Source organism: Dipodomys merriami, unplaced genomic scaffold (genome assembly GCF_024711535.1).
Source record: "Dipodomys merriami isolate MVZ:Mamm:240054 unplaced genomic scaffold, mDipMer1.0.p SCAF_12, whole genome shotgun sequence".
Taxonomy (NCBI): Eukaryota; Metazoa; Chordata; class Mammalia; order Rodentia; family Heteromyidae; genus Dipodomys; species Dipodomys merriami.
In genome coordinates, this window is record NW_027202493.1 from 42,435,297 (window position 1) to 42,453,003 (window position 17,707).

Consider the following 17,707-nt stretch of genomic DNA (forward strand, 5'->3'; position numbering starts at 1 on the left):
GCGTCTTGGTGCCGAGGGCGGGGCTGGCATCACGGAGCCGGCTCCAGTGCTCTCCCCACTAGAGAGCCCGGCGCTGGAAATGCCGTCCTGCTTCTCGGCACGTGTGCAGTGTCACGGCAGGTCTGAGATCCCGGATGAAGCTTCAAGGGTTCCTTTGGTCACTGGGCTCAGGTTGGAGCCCAGCTCTCTCTGCTGACATATTCATGGGTTCATAGGCTAACTAAGTACACATCTAAACTTTGCAAATCTAGTCCTTTGCTCTTCTCCATGCAACACCCCACCATTGTATCAGTAGTAGTATCTAATACTTTGTTCGTTCCTTTTATGTTCTAAGCCCTAACAGTTTTCCTGTATTAATTTAGTCTTCACAACCATCTAACAGAGGGAATATCATTTTATAATCAAGGAAACAGAAATTTTTAGGGTTACTACAATAGAGTCATCCGGGAGAAAGAAATAGGTAGGTGAATACTAGTCATTATATTCGATGTACAGATGTGAAAACGAATTACATAACTTGAGGTTTTGGGTGGGGTTGGGAAAGATGGGAGGGAATGATGGAAGGGGTGCATTGTAGTCATAACCTTATTCACTGAATTGAAACTTCCTTTGTATCTTACTTAAAGAGAATAATTTTTAAAAACTGCCACACACACACACACACACACACACACACACACACACACACACACACACACACACACACACTCACAAAAAAACAACAATGGCCCATTCAACAATGCGGCCTGGATTTGAACCCATATATCTGGCTCCAATATTCTATTCAGGATGTAACTATTCTCTTAGAATGCTCAAAAGACACAGAGAAAAATAAGATGTTGGCCCGATGTTTTGCAGACTGTAGCTCATGTCCCATTAGTGGATAGGCTGTGACCATTGAAAACATCCACAGTTACAGAGTAGTAGAGAAAACCATCAGCGCTGCTCACAGGAGGAAGGGTTTTCTGGGGTGTAGTTACAAGAGTGCCCTGGTTGTAATGTAAAAGGTATCTGTAACCGTGGCATTAAAGACAGAAGCACAGATTTGGCCCAACCTGCGATTTTTACAAATGAGTGTTCTAATATCCAGGCAGCAAAGTATTGTTCCCAAGACTACTGAGCACTTGCAGATGAATTGAGATAAAATCTGTTTACATCATCGAGCTAAATGGGCTGCAAGGAAAACCAAGGAAAGAGTAATGACCCTAATGAAAGTAAGAGTACAACCACCAGCAACCCTCAGTGTCTCGGCTAGACCGACAGACTGAACCCTCAGAACTGCGCAGTGACCCAGGCACCAACGTCATTTCCTCCATTTTCAAATAAGGAAATGCTGGCACAGGAAGGACATGGTACTGAGCCATCGCCACCACAGCTGGTACGAGAGGAGTGGGCAGGCTGGCTGCTCCAGTGGCCAGAGCTATCCATGCGTAAAGCGCTACACAATCCTCTCCACGTTAATATTCTCTCTGAACACTGCCGGGCCAGTGTACGTACAATCCAAAGAACAGGTAGTGTTATAGTTACTTATCCAAAAGGGATTGGGGGAGTTGACCAGCATATACAAACGACACTATGAAGTAGAGGCAAATGGGATAGAGGAAGAGCAAGCAGTGTGGTGCGAAGTGGAACCAGAACAAGGCTCCCACAAGAACACCTTCCACAGCTCTTCACTTGCTGTAGTTAGATTACAGGTGGCCCGGCAACGGTCCACTGGTTTGCGCTTCCATTACTGGTGAATTCCCACACGGAATAGCAGGGAGACCCTCCGTTTGGGTCATTGTCTCCTTGAAAGGGATGGTAATGGTTTTTTAGATCCACAGCCTCCTCAAGGTAAAAAATGAACTCATTTCTCAAGGAATGCACACACCTCCTTAGGCAACAGGGGCAGGAAATGATCCCTCATGTGTCCTTGGCGTTTTTATAATGTACAAAAAAATGTCCCTCAACGGGCACCTGCATCATAGACTTGTTCCCGAGGACAGTCTCCCCGCTGCCACAGGAAAGGGGAAGAAGAGTGATTCCTGATGTCCATTCTTGGTCACCATAGTGATGTCCCAGCACTGCGCCTGAGTAGGGAGTCCCCTCTAACCCGTTAGCTCCATCGTTGAGATTATCCTGCCAAAAGTGCTAACTGAGGACCTTCTGATCACCTGGCTGCCCAACCTCAAGTCTCTTGTTTATGAACTTAGACCCACAGTCTGTGTTCGCTGCAATAATCTGGAACACAGTGAGGACAACAGGGAATTCCATCTCAGGTACTCAACAAAACGTGTTAATGAAAGAAGAAAACGAGGAAATTGGAGGTGGAAGGAAACGCTGTGGCAGCTTCCTTGGAGATGACAGCGGCTGTGAGCAGACAGAATGGACCCTAGTAATGGTGTGGAAATACCAGAGAACAGTTCCTGGAAGGATGCTGGTCAGAAGCGGATGGTTAGAGGGTGAGCAGGAAGTCTAATTGAGAGACTCATTTGGGCAATGGCTAGACTAATCTGATTGGGGAAGCCAGGAAAACAAAAGATACAGGATTGGCCTTTTATTTTGAATATTTGTGCAGGATGAGGATTTGTGAGAATTCCCACGATGGAATAGCAGCATTCATAGTATTTTGAAATAATGAGGGTATAATTGTGTAATGCTGGAAACAGTAAGAATAAGTTTATACTCCAATTAGATGTTCAGTCCCAGACATAATACTGCACGCCATAAATAAGATTGTCATCTAGGTATAAGGTGTGTGAGCTTTGGGCTCACAAAGAAGTTTTGAAGTTTGTGGCTCCAATGGACGTGTTGTGCAAGATGACTTCTCCAGGGCCAGGCAGCAAGCCAAGAATGAAAACCTCCACCGCAAGAACCCGACAGAAGGCCAGGCAAGGTATGGTTCATCCGGAACCGTCTCCCTCATCTCCTGTCACCTTGACATTTGCTGGGAAGGCAGCTTCTTGGGAGGCTGTTAGTCAGCTAACCTGAAGAAACCTCTCTAAGGTCAGGTAGAGTCATGTCAAGGGCCTGTAGACCCATGTGCCACATTCCACTTCCGCTGGGAAAGGCAATGGCTGACCGTACTCTTCCAGGGCCTCCCTCCCCATATAACCTCACCTGGAGGCCAACATGACTTTCCAGACAAGAACCTTGGAGATGGCAGGGGCCACACATCGAGATAGGGGACAGAGCTTCCTCAGATTAGTTCTAAGACACCCCAAAATTTCATTCCACACAAGCCACGTGGTACCCCAAAACTTCTAGGGTCAAAAGTGATTAGAGAAAGGAAGGAAGGGAGGGAGAGAGGGAGGGAAGAAGAGAGGGAGGGTAAGAAAGGTAAATAAGAGAAACTTCACACTGCCCAGGTTTCCACTTGGAACAACTAAGGAACGTGGCAACATTTTCATGAGATTGAGAAACCATGTTCCACCCTCCTTTCTGAAGCTTCCAAAATGTCATCATAAATCCTATGCAAACACAAGCCAGGGGAAAGCCTTTCTGTCATGCGGGATGGTGCCAAGGGTTAGAAACTCTCAGTGTTCTGAGTGGAAATCTGTCGTTACAATGTCTATCCTTGGGCCTGGCTCCACACCCAGGCTCTCCTTTTCCACTTGCCAGCCCTTCGGGTCCCACAAGAGACCTTTCCTCCCCTGTAGGTCTTCTGTGTCCCAGGGAAAATGCCTCTCAGGCCTCTCAGGCCTCCGGCCTCCTGGCCCAGGCCCTCTACCGGCCTTGTCTCTCTCCTCTAGAACCCCTTCTGCCACCGACAAGTCCTGTTCTGCAGAGCGGTTGTAACGCCATAGCCTGGCATTCCTGCCGGGCTGGAGCACTTTCCAAGCATTCCAGAAATTTGTTATGGTCCTGGCAGCCAAACCCACAAACCCCAGATCCCAACCTCGCACTGAGGAGCCCAAGAACATGTTCACATCATCCCCTGGCTGCCTCGGCCCGTGAGAGGTCTTGCTGGACACCATCCTTTGGCCTCTGGGATCAATCATGACTCTCTTGTTGTTGCTGTTGTTGGCTGTTCCTCGGGTCACTTGATTGATGGGACAGATACTGCTCCAGAAGCCTCACGTGTGGAAACCTGAGAATCCTGTTACCATGCCCGGGTGACTGGTCCCGCTTGATGGGGAGTAGAGCAAGTAGGGAGGTCCTGGGTGTCTGCCCCAGGATTCCAGGGCAGGGTCATCTATAAGGGCCGAACCTCCAGATTCCTGCCCCAGAGTTAACCCAAACAGCCTACCCTCAGCGCTCCAAGTCAGCAGCCTCATTTCCAGCAACTTCACCCTTCTCCACGCAACAGCCACACGCTTCCAGACGGCACCGTCTCCTCTGGGCTGTCATATCACCATAACCACCACCATCACCCAACCACCACCACCGTCAGAGTGTCTTCAATTCCTCCTCAAGGCAAGAATCTACCTGCAGGACCCTGCCTCAGCCTCTAGACTGGAAGCTCCTTGAGAAAAACCCTTGGGTCTTATTTAGCTGTGCCCCAATTCTAGTGTGAAGCCAGCATGAGGTAAGTTCTTATGAGAGTAAATGGCTATCTTTGCCCTACTTTCTCCAGTGAGAAAGATGGAAAAGGAGCCAGGGAGAGAAGACCGCAGCCTCTGCTCTACCGTCTCCATCATGGTAGGACTGCCTATAAGGTGCTACGCACAAGGGTAACAGACCCATTCAATCCGTTCCTTATGTCCATGAGCTCTGTTGTTCTCCACTAGAGCATGTGCTCCAAATCCAGCCCGTGCTGGCCATCCCACAAGCAGAAATGATGGAGGAGAGCCTGGCCGAACTGGAACAAACTCACCCTACCATACCCCAGTGGTCCCAGGAGACCCAGGCCTTGTGCAAAATACCAGCCAGCTTCTTCCTCTGTGTTTCCATGGTGATGAAGGCAGTGTTTGGTCTCCTGACCATAGAAATGAAGAACAGAGGTCCCAGGTCTCCCTTTCTTAGCCAGACAGAAAAGAGCCTCACTTACCTGCTAAGATGAAGATGCCCACGAGAATCAGGAAGACCAGCAGGTAGAGGCCGAGCACGGCATGCTTCAGGGCTGACAAGGAACCCAGCTGGGCACAGCAGCTACCCGCCCGCCGTTTGTGACACGGACCTGGACAGTAAGGGGAACGGGAGAAAGGAAAGAAGATGATTGAAAGGCGTCTTTTTTGGGGGGGGGTCCGGTCGTGGGGCCTGAACTCTGGGCCTGGGCACTGTCCCTCAGCTCTTCAGCTCAAGGCTAGCGTTCTACCACTTGAGCCACAGCGCCACTTCCGGCTTTTTTTTTCTGCTTATGTGGTGCTGAGGAATCGAACCCAGGGCCTCATGCATGCAAGGCAAGAGCTCTACCACTGAGCCACCTTCCCAGCCCTGAAAGGTGTCTTTTAAGCTGTTTTTCTCTTTGGGTCTCCTCTCTCCCAGATGCACACAGATGTTCATGGAGAAAATCTCATATCCCTTCTGCACATCTGTAATGCAGCCTCCTTAACGGGAAGCTTTCTAAGCACCATTCTAGAATGTTCAGCTTTGAGCTCTCTTCTTACCCTTTCTGTTCATGAACAAACCAGACAGTTGCATCCATAGTTTGGGTTCTCACACCAGAGTCAACTGAGGCAGACCATGGAACGGGCTCAAATACATTTTCTTTACTTAGTGGCATTGTCTCAGGTGACCCAGAGACTACAGGGAGAATTTAAGGCAGAGCTTGCCAACTCAAACTTCTGCAGCAGCCAAGAAGGGGATGAGAGCGAGCAAAATGTGTCATGTGGGTTTGGCCAAGTGTGGCTGCACTAAGAAGTTTACAGCCCAGGGACGGAGGCGGTGTGGAGCTATACCCAGGGATATTTGACACATGCTACAAGTGACTAGCGGACATCTCCATATTTTTTAAGTGTTGACAACTAGTTAAAAACAAAAAACCCTGGAGAGGGTCAATAAAAAGCTCACAAGCCAGATGTGATCACTGGCATGCAACCTTGGGTTTGGGTTGATCAGAGAACAGGGCAACGTGGGCGATTACATACAGTTCCTCAGCTTCTTTCCCTAGGTAGAACAGCAAAATATCCTGGACCATGAACTCCAACCCTTCCGTGTACAGAGACAAATGTCCAATATTCCTTAGCTCAATGTCACCTTCCAGCTGAAGTTGCCCTTCAAGGTGGTCTCTCAGATGGCCCAGGCAGAGGCCAGGAAAGTTAATAACCACCACCTCCTACGTCAACTGGAAGGAGAGAGGAAGGGCTGCTCTCCCACCCTGACCTCAGAGGGCTAGGAAGAATCACCCTGGGGTGGGGTGGCAGGCGTGGTAGACTCTTCAAAATAGTCATACTCACGCCCTGCAGGTGAGACGCCGTAGACAGGCCTGTTCCCGACCCCAGTGGTGCTGCCAGCTAGCGTGCCCTGCCTCAGAAGAGGGTAAGGGGCAGAAAAGACCAGTGTGGGAGTTTGAAATCATTGATCCTTAGAAAATGAAAGACAGTGCGATGTCACGCTCTTTAGTAAGTGCATCGGCACGGCGCTACCTCTTGAGTGGCACCGCTACCTTTTTGGTCTCAACAGACTTTATCCCCAATGAGGGAAGGCTGGGGGCGGACAGGGCAGCTATTCTGTTGAAGCCTTAGGATCAGACAGTGCTGCACTCCCAAAGTTGTATTATTTAGTTTTTTTTTGTCGGTCATAGGGCTTGAACTCTAGGCCTCAGCTCTTCAGCTCAAGGCTAGCGCTCTACAGACACTTGAGCCACAGCGCCACTTCTGGCTTTTTCTGCTTATGTGGTGCTGAGGAATCAAACCCAGGGCCTCATGCATGCAAGGTAAGCACTCTATCACTGAGCCACCTTCCCAGCCCCCCAAAGGTTGTATTATTGGAAGGAGATTCTCCCGATTCTTTCTACTTTGTGGCAAATACTACTTTTTTAAAAGCTAAGCTGAACTATTATAAAATATTTCCATAAAACGTTGGGTACAATGTGAAGCAAGTTGTTTAAAAAACAAAACAAAGAAATCCAATGACCATTCTCACGAATCCTAGCATGCTAGTACAGTCTGAAGAGTCAAACTGATTTTCTACTGAGATTTGGATACAGTACATCTTTCTACCTCATTTTAATTTTTTAAAGGATTTCCCACCCCTTCCCACAGTAGGTCACAAGGAGTTTTACTCCTTAAATATGTAGGTGCTGGGACCATTTCACCTTTTCCTTGTGCTGAGAGCTAAACTAGCAGTCTCCTTGAAACTAATCAGAGCAAAGGAGCTAGGAAGATAGGCACAGTATATTGTATCAGTGTTATATTTGTATAATACTGATATATAAATAGGACCCTGGAGCACCTCTGGTCTCCTGTTCTTGTCAGTTCAAGTCCCCGTGGCCCCCCAAGTATTGTGCTCCTTTCTCTTTTACTATTATTACTTTTGTAATTGTTATTGTGTAGGTGATGTGCAGAGGGGTTATAGTTACATAAGTCAGGTAATGAGGACCTTGCTTTCTGAACAGTGTCACCTGTTCCCTCATTTTCTCCCAGTTTGTCGCTCCTAACCCCCTTCCCCCACAAGCTGTATAGTTCATTTTCAACATAGTGTTCACTGAGTATCGCTGCTGCATTTGTGCACACTTTGTTCCACCATTTCTGTGTTCCTCCTTACCCTCCCCAAAACAGATAAACTTACATACAAGATGAAAGCTACAAAAAGCAAAAACAGCAACAAAGAAGAAGCAGAGATAGAGACAGAGACACAGAGAGAGAGAGTGAGAGAGCAATCTGTTTGCATTTCTTGGAGTTCATTTTTATAAATGTTTTATATGATCATATGCATTTAGCTATTGAGCCTTTGTGATTCTTTCCTAAGAACATCCTCCTTTGGTCTCACTCTATCAATGTCTAGAGTCCTGAGTAATTTTTATCATGTCCAAGTGTAATTTTGTTGTCTTTTACCATTCAGCGTGTTTACTTAGAGACTTATAGGCACATTCTAGTTACAACAAATGAGGGAAACCATGCAACCTATGCTTCTTTGGGTCTGGCTTACTTCACAACCTATGCTTCTTTGGGTCTGGCTTACTTCACTTGCTCGTTTCTTTTAAGAGAGGGAAGGAACAAGATCCTTCTCCAATACCACTGGCCTCGGTCATTCCTCTATAACTCACATCTGGGTTCAACACATCAAACCCCATAGAATTCCAAGCACCAGAGGTGAACCCAGCTATAGCCCACGGACACTGGATGATAAATGCTGCGTTGGTAAGGCTGTAACGCGTGCAACCCCAGGGTGGCGGTGGGAGCATGGATGATTAGGGACATATGTAAACACTTCATATTTTCCAATTCATTTTGCTACAAACCTAAATATGCTCTAAAAAAAAGAAGTACCTATTAAACATAAAAGTAGCTGAGCCCGGTGGTGATAATAATAATCCCAGCACTTGAGAAGGAATGTGGGTTCAAGGCCAGCCTGGGCTACATACTATAGGGATGAAACTTGTCAGAAAACCAGGTGCCAATAACTCATATGCCTGTAACTCTAGCTGCTCAGGGTGAAAGGGGGCTGAAATCTGAGGTCTGACCTTCAAAGCCAGCCTGAGCAGGAAAGACAATGAGACTCTTACCTCCAAATAGCCAGCAAAAAGCTAGAAATGGAGGTACAGCTCAAGTGAGAGAGCACCAGCCTTGAACAAAAAGGCTAAGGGACAGTGCCCAGATCCTGAGTTCAAGCCTTACTTCTGGCACAAAAGTAACCACTTTAATAACAAGCACTTAGTGTATATTTATTATTAGTTATCCCAATGGCGATAGGCTTCAGGACAGGCCCCCATGACACTGGTCCCTGGGAGGAGCAAGGGGCTCCTGTGCGTGCGACCAATAGAATAGAATATGGCAGAAGCGCAGATGTGTCCTTTCTGAGATGAGACAAGAGACACTCTGCAGCTCCCTCTTGTCCCCTCCTAGAACAGTCATTGCGGGAGCAGCCAGCTGCCATGTCACCAACACCCCGAGAGAAACCTCAGCTTCAGCCAACAGCCACGCGTAAGAGCCCAGAAGCAGCTCTTCCAGCCCAGGCGGCTTGAGGGCCACTCCTTCATGGGACAGTGCCCTGATACTCTAACTGCACTCAGGAAAGACCCCAGGACGCAACTGCACTGTATCTCAGAAACATCATCTGAAAATACTGACAAACTCTGGCTTTCCTTCCATCCTCGGTGAATCTGTCTGATGATGTCTGGGGCGGCGGATGCTTTATCGCACGGTGGTAGATAATGAATGCACTTATGAAATGTAAGGATGACGGCTAACGAGGGAGAGAGTTAGCACCGTCCTTTCCTTCCAACTAGCCAGTCCCTGGGCCAGTACTTGGCACATGCAGGCACCCAGCAGGCAAAGTTGCTGCCCCTGTGCTCCAAAGAGAGGAAGAAGGCATGAGACCAGGGAAGAAAGGAGACAGGCAGGAAATAAATGCTGCCTGCAAAGGAGGTGAGCTGGTTTCCGCAGGGACTAAGTCCTTTCTTCTGTCTGTCAGTTTGTCTGTCTCTCTCCTTCCCCATATTGTCCCATGTACAGTTACTATAAATTTGAAAACTGTGGCTTTAAGAAAATTTCCTTTCTTCATATGAGAGCATTCTGAAGGGAGCTCCCCCACGAAGCTGTTATTTATTAAGTGTTGCTGTTGTTGTTTGCAGATGCGGGTATGCTGGAGACCAGATTGATGGAGAAAATGGTGAACAGCAATCATGCCAATGAAAACACTTCCAAGCTCTACAAGGATCATGGGAACAGTTTTCTCCAAATGAGGATGGCATCTGAGATTGGGAAGTCCAGGGAAAGGGGCTCAAGAGATCAGGCAGAAAAAGGCCAATGGCCCTGACGGAGCATACACAAACCATAAAATCAGTGTGAAGTGAAGAAGGAGCCCAGAACGCAGGCTGGGAAACACTGTTTATCTCGGTGTGGGGCATGCAGTTCCCTGGGGGTGGCTGGAGCCCAGAGGCCTCCCAATCTCCAAAGTGGTCGCCTGTGCAGCCTGCTTGTCTGCAGCTCCGTATCCCTGGGCTAGTTTTCTTAACTTCATTCCACTGCCTTTTAATGTTAACTAACCCTGTATCATCACCACAGGTGGAAAATTAGCATCTTCCTATCATCTATTTAAAAAAGAAAACTGCTGGGTGCTGGTGGCTCATATCTGTAATTCTAGCTACTCAGGAGGCTGAGATCTAAGAATTGTGGTCCAAAGCCAGTCTGGGCAGGAAAGTCCGTAAGATTCTTATCTCCAGTTAACTACTCAAAAATCTGGAAGTGGAGCTATGGCTCAAATGGTAGAACCCTAGCCTTGAGCAAAAGATCTCAAGGACAGTGCATAGGCTTAGAGTTCAAGCCCAGATGGCGCGCGCGCACACGCACGCACACACACACACACACACACACACACACACACACACATCACACATCATCACACCAGACACACCCACATCACATCACACACCACATACAATGCTTTTGGAGACAGTACATGAAGGATTATTAAGTACTACCAAAAGAACTTTGCGCATGTATCTCCAGCACTTCCTCCACCCTTGCATCTCTATGTGCCCCGCTGATCTACAGGGCCATCCTAGACTGGCTGTGTCCACCTACCACCCAGCAGGATGCTCAACCAATGACAGGACATAATAAGATCCTTTGCAGAAATAAACACATATGTACAATATTTATTGCTTTGCTGCCAAGACCATCTCTTACAAACAATTGACGGATTCTAGTTGGCTGTAAAAAGAAAACATCATTTGGAGCAAAACTTTGTTCTAAAACCATCCGCAAAAGTGTAGGTTCATACTCAGGATAGCTGACGACACTTAGAGCCCCTAGGCAGAAGCGTGCCGTCAGCTTCCCTGGACCTGAATTGACACTTGCCTCCTGACGGGCATCTGTGCCCCGTTCTGAACCCTGCCCTGCTCGCTCTCGCCCTGGCTCAGTGGTGAAATCTCAGCTCCAGGCACAGAGGCCCCTGTCCTGGAGTGAGGATTTATCACATCAAAAGAGGACATGAGGACACATTCTTGGAAAGAAAATGAAAAGTCTATTGTAAGAGCTCAATTTATTGGAAAGAGAACTTTGATTCCTTTTCTTCTTTTTAATAAATAGGACATATTTGAGATGAGCTTGTCTCAAACTATTTTATTGTTCCCAGAGATTGGCATTGGGAAGGTTCTTCATTAGGAGCAAGAATACACCCAAAGAGCTTTGGCTAAATATTATACCAGGGGTGAGGGGCGGGGGGGGGGGGGGTGGGCAGCAGCAGTGATTAAAGGAAAAGAAGTTGTATTCATTCAAAATCCACTCATCCCTGAGAGCCGAGGTGAGGGTGAGTAGGGAGGTGTCCCAATGTCAGTGTCACACACCCCCGGGGGAGTGATGGAGTGCAACTCTCCCTCTTTTCCACCTTCCTTCTCTTCTACCTCCTTCCATTAGGCAGTCATGGGCTTGGGGCTGGTGACAGTATGTTCAAAGCTGTCTCTAATGCATACAGACTGTAAGGCCACCCTCATCATTGACATAAACTTTCCTTGAGAAAGATGTCAACTTTTTTTTGTGCACTGGTACTGTGGCTTGAACTTAGGGCCTGATCACTGTCCTTTATTGTTGTTTTTAATTTTTTTTCTGCTCAAGCCTGGTACTCCTAACACTTGAGCCATGCTGTCGTTTCTGCTTTCTTGCTGATTAATTGGAGGTAAGAATCTCATGGGCTTTTCAGTCCAGGCTGGCATCAAACTGTGATTCTCCGATCTCAGCCTCCTGGCGAGCTGTATGACAAGCCTGAGCCCCCAGCGCCCAGCCAACTCCTCAGTTATGACCTTAGAGCTCCTGGGGATCTCGCTGTCTGAATTTGTTTTCTTCCCATTTATAAGAACATTCATAAATTGGGTCTGATTTCTAACGGAACTGGGTCTAAACAACATAAAACACAGGACGAGATGATTCAGTGATTGCTTACTTGAGGTTTAATAATCAAACTCAAGTCGCTTTCTTTTTGTTCTCTCTGGTCCCACAGCTCATAAACAGCAAGTGGAGACAGTGTTTTATTGCAGGGAGGAGCTCAGAGCTCAGAGCCCAGTGCATCTGTGGCTCATCATTAAATCCACCCAACTTCTGACTCCATAGGACAGCCGCTATCACCCTTACATGAGTACTCATCACCCAGCATTGCTCTGTCTTTGAAATTGGGGTACAAGGACAAGAATGCCCTCTGTGTGTTCATGAGATGGCTGGGGGTTTCTGGGGAACCTCAAGATGAGGCTGATCACCACAAAAGGCCAAGGTACCAATTAGAGGGTTAGAACTTTCAACCTCTAGGAAGAAGAGGGGCTGAGGATAAGATAATCACCAAGATCCACTCAGTCATGTGACATAATGAAGCCTCCATGAAAACACACAGGACTTGTAGGAAGTTGAACACACGGAAGTTCCCAGAGATGATTTGTCCCTAGAGCGCATAGAGGCTCCTTTTCTATCTCCCTTTAGGCATCTATCCCACCTAATTGTTAATTGGGGTCTTCTTTAATATCTGTTATAAACAAATGGGTAAAATGGAAGTAAAGTGTGTCCCTAGAGCTCTGTAAACCACTGTAGCAAAATAATTGAGCCCCAGGAGTGGTCGTGAGAACGCTAGAAAGCCAATGCGTCAGATCACAAGCCAGGACCTGAGACTGGCATCAGAACTGAGGGCCATGAAGTGGGACTGGCCCCGGCCAGCACAGGCATCATTGAGAGACAGACACCTTCACATTCCCTGGCTGACACAGTGCCCTCTTGACTTCAGCCCCCAGGGAGCATTCATGTAAGTCCACTCCCCTTGGACACCTAGATGTGCTTTAAATACTTGTGACATTACATCTCTGTGTGTATCTGTGTGTATGCCAGTACTGGAGCTTGAACTTGGAGCCTGGACCCTGAACTCAGAGCTGTGTACTTAACTTTTTCTTTTTTGCTAACAGCTGGCACTCTACCACCTGAACCCCAGCTCCATTTCTGGCTTTTTGGTGGTTAATTGGAGATAAGCCTCACAGATTTTCCTGCCTAGGCTAGCTTCAAACTGTGATCCTCAGATCTCAGCCTCCTGAGAGCAGGCATGAGCCACCAACACAAGCCACCTTTACACTGCAATGGACGCCCTGTTACTGGGAACAAGTGCCATTCTTATCTATACTTGGCAGAATATACTGAGTCTCAGACAGGACCAGGGAACCAACGTGCTGGGATAAAACCCACTGGGGAGGAGACAAGGTCAAGTTCCCTTTCACTTGTGGACACATTGGGCCACACCCTTCAGAGAATAGTGCTGGGTCAGTTCACCTGCAGCAGGGCTGACAGGCGTGAACTTGGGAGCTGTGACTGCCACAAGCCATGGCCCTGACCTGCTCCTTGCTCTCCTGAGTCCTCACACCTTCCCTTCCCTCATCTGATTGCTGACACTGGACCCCTTCAGGCTCCTGAGGGTCCCTCCCCCACCAAGTAGAGTCTCTGTAATCCTCTGAATTCACCCTGGGAGACTGAGCGTGAACTCCCAGAGCATCAGGAAGGGAGGGCAGAAGCCAGCTCTTCCCCCACAGCCTCCCATCTTCTTACCAACAAGATTCCTGGCCTCTGTGACTTACTGGGAGACCTTGACTTGAGCTGGACCTCCAGCTAGACAGCAGGATAAGCGGACCAGCCCAGGGAGGGGCCGGGGGAGCTGCGGGGGCAAGCAGAGCTCAGGACACTGTGCAGAAGGCTGAGGCTCTAGCAGGACCCCACAGCTGTGCCCGAGGGCAGGGGGGGTCAGCCAAGCACCACCAGGCCCCCTCTCACAATGCGCTCATCCAAAACCTTTGGCTAAAAATTATGCCAGACAGAAGACCTTCAGCCCCGAGCCAGGGGCTCTGGCATGAAGTCAATTAGTGGCCCAGGCTTTCTACAGAAGCCATCTAGGACCTTGTCATTATGCTCATGTCTAAACCATTTCAGTTTTCATCTACTTCCTGCCAGTGGTGCCCCACCAGACAATTCATTCCACGTGTCCCTGTGTTTAGCCAGACGTCATCTCCGCAGCCCTACCCCGGCCTGTCATGGTCCAGAGGGACCCCACCTCTGAAACCTTGAACTCCGGGAATCCATGCTGGGTACCCTCCCCATTCCTTAGGGCCTCTCAATACACCCCATGTGTTTAGGGGTCCCCCAGGTTCCCCAGCCAGGCACCAGAGGAAGAGACAACATAGGCCGTGATGACAGGCACGTGATGAAGGACCAGGCAATCGTGGATTAAATCCAAGTCTGCCTCTGGGGAGAATGTCGTCACTGGGTCTCCATCTCTGGTCAATAAGTGAGTGATGCATATGCAGAGGCCTGGTTAACAGAGAGACTTCGCTATGACAACAGACCACAGCGTGAGGGACAGGGTCATCCGTCGCAATTAATTGCTCCCGGCTTTAGAGGTTGAAAGTCTAAGATCGGGGAACCAGCACGCCCGGGCTCTGGTGGCGGCCCTCTTCCACACATGGTGGAAAGGACTGAGAGGGCTCCCTGGGGTCCCCCCTTTTTAATATAAGGGAACTAAACTCATTCACAAGGCTCCCTGCTTGTGACCTCAGAAGCCTCACCCCACTGTCACCACTTTGGGGGTTAGAATGCCAACGTAAGAATTTTGAGGAGACACGGTATTTAATCCATCCCCCCAACGGGCACTCCAGGACTCTCAGCCTGCCCCCCAAAGAAACCCAGCTGCACCTCCCGTGTCTCCATCTGGAACCTTCTCCCAGCGGCCTCTGGATTTCCCAGGCCCATTGTCCATGAAATCCCTGTTTCCTAACCTTGTGCTCCAAACATTTTGTTTACTTTCTTCTAAACGAAACCCGACTCTTTTACCTTCCCCTTTTCTTGCCAGGAGCCGCTTTTTCTTCCCAGTTTCCTTATGCCACAAGTCCATGTGTGTGGTAGGAATTTCTCTTTGCCCTCTGGCCACTTCCAAAACTCTCTATTTCTCTCCTCCTTAAAACCTCCCAACTTGGCTCCCTAGCCATGGGACTGTGTACACCCTCATGGCTAAGGGTGGCCTGCCCGTTCCTACCTCTCAGGGGCTCCGCCACCCCGCTCTCCGGTGCATTAGAACCCCTCCTGCCTCCTCTGCTCCTGGCTGCAACCTCCTTACTGCCTCAGCTGTTCATTTTGAGCTCTGGGAATGTGACTGCCCACTGGACACGGGCTCAGAACATAAAAGATGCCCTAGATTTGGGAAGCCCAGCACACAAGCAAAAATCTGTAATTGTCTTGATTGCTTGATTACGATTCAATGTCAAAATGGTCACATTTTGGAGAGACAGGTTAGATCAAAACACATTGCTGCCTTTAAATTAGTTCAACCTGTGTCTCTCCACCTGCGGGGGATGGTAAGCCTCGGTAAGGCCCTGGGAGCAAAGAGCCTCCAGTCAGTGTGGGAGAAAGCACAGAGACCGGAGGCCTCGGGACCTCGGATAGCCCACGGATTTATCCTTGGGAAATAGGACAGAAAGATTATGCTCAAGGTCCTTTGGGCCCTGTTTAGTAACCTTAAGAGTATCCCCAGGCGGGTCCCCATTGAGGAAGGCGTGGGCTTCTGGGACATCTAGGTGGCAATCGCTCCGCTGGACCTCCTCCTCTCTCCTTGTCCTCCCCTGCTTCCCCAAAATGACAGGCATAAAGGGAAATACACAGGGATCGAGAGTCTACTGCACACCAGGTGCTTAACACAGTCCCTCACCTCCTCATCCCCTAGCGCTGGAAGGCTGGTGTGCTGCTTTCCTTTAGCAGAGGAGAACGCAGCAGCCATGGCCGGGGCACCAGGGAAGTGGACTTCCCCCCGGACCACAGACCTCTCAGGGTTTAACAGAGGTGAGGGGTGTGAAGGTGCCACCAGGACATTCAGGTCCCCAGGCTCAGGGCTGGGAGCAAGAACTGGACTTCAGGAGGAAGAGAAAGCCCCCCTGGAGGGGATCCCCAGCCCAAAGCAACCATGGGGTGCAGGGCCGGGGGGGTGAGGATGAACTTCCTGCACTCATCTCCTCCCGGGGCACCTAAATCCAATGAGTCAGGGGGGCAGGGTGCTGAGGAGCTGGAAAACAGGGGTACACACAAGTCCCTGCACCGAGCCCAAGGTCACGTGTCCAAGATCAGACAGGTGGAGCGTGGCCTTGGGGGTTTGGGGTCAGGCCTGACCAGCTGCAGGGCCTAGGCTCTCCTCTCCCCGATGCCCCATCTTAGCATCCACGGAGCAAGCGAGGCTGTGAGGCGCCTGTCACCTGCCCAGGGCCTGAAAGGTTAAAGTTTGAGGCAGTGACCACTTGTTGCTTGTTTCTGTCTAGCAAAGCAACACGTGGTGGTAATCAAAACACCTGGTTGATTGTGTGCCTTTATAAGACCTGCAAATCCTTAGCTCGGGGCTCTCCTCCTGGGCTCAGCTGTGTCGGAGCGTAGGACGAGGCCCGAGCTGCAGCCCGTTTAAATAAAACAGCTGTAGAGTCTGACTCTCGGTGGTCTTCTTGGGGGGGGGGCGTCCTGCGACCTTTGCTTAACAGGCCCACGGCTATCCCCGCCCACCTGTGGTTCTCTGTGCTTGTTTGGGGGAGAAGGGTCTACAGCGGTGCTGAATGAGTTAATATCCACCTTCTCCTCCAACCTAGAGAGACGGCGCGGGCGCCCCCACCCCCCCACCCCGTGAGGCCCAGGCTCAGACCCTCCCGGCACGTCCACACCCACCCTTGGGCAGCTGCCCAGCAGCCCTTGGCCTCGCAAATGAGGTGGAGAGAGTTGATGGATGGGAAGGTAGATGGAGGCTTCCCTGGGAGGAGAATTTAATTTTACAGGGAAGGAACACAGGCCTGGGGGGCTCCCCCCCTTCGCCCCCCACCCCCAGGCCCAGCAAGCAGGCCGGCTGCAGGCGTCAGGCCATCGCTGGGTGCATGTGCAACTCATTACCTAGGGGATGGCCACGGAGGACGCCACGAACGTGGTGACAGCACCGAGGCCCCTGGAGAGCCCGGACAGCAGTGTTTTCCTGACTCTAACACCTCTCTCTGGCCCTGGAGAATGGCTACAGATGAGCCAGGCCCGATCAGGAACCTCCCAGGACCAGGGGATGACTGAAGAGGGCCCAGCGCTGGAGGAGGGAAGCAAAGGCCGGAAGTAGAGAGGAGAGAAGGAAGGGGAGGAGCGTGAGGGAGAAGAGAGGGGAAGGGCTTGGTTGGCCCCTGTTGGGTTTCTAGTTGAAGGGTGGCAAGGCCAGAAATCACATGGCTGAAGTCTTCAAGGTTCCAAGCTGTTCTCGCCCCTCTGTGGCTGTCTGGTGGGTGCCGGGAGAGGGGATCCCCACCTTTAGGCCTTCGCATCTCCAGTGGGTTCCTGAGGACACTGAGGGCCAAGACGCAGGATCAGGGTCCCCACCAGTGGCCTTGCTAAGGGTGCTGACAGGGCTGCTCCCACAGAAACCATAGAGCAAGGGGGATGCCAGGGAGACGGAAGGATGTGGGATGAGTCACACCAAACTGAAAATGGCCTTCCGTGGCGTCTCCCCTCCCCTATTCACATGGGATGGGAACCATGGGGAAACAAGGAGGTGGGGAAGGAGAAAAGGGGAGAGGATGCTAGGAGAAAAGGGAGGAAAGAGAGAGAGAGGGCTAGGGGAGAGGAAGGAGGGGAAATTCAACCCTAATGTGAAGAATAGAAGTGTC

At 49.9% G+C, this 17,707-nt stretch overlaps 1 protein-coding gene across 1 annotated transcript in view; it reads right to left on the reverse strand.

The window, feature by feature from the left end:
- The window catches only part of Scara5 (scavenger receptor class A member 5), an 80,657-nt gene that overhangs the window by 58,210 nt on the left and 4,740 nt on the right, over nucleotides 1-17,707 (reverse strand). The window contains exon 3 of the mRNA XM_070016738.1: nucleotides 4,970-5,098. Coding sequence (XP_069872839.1) covers nucleotides 4,970-5,098 — 129 coding nt within the window. The remainder of the gene's footprint in view (nucleotides 1-4,969; nucleotides 5,099-17,707) is intronic.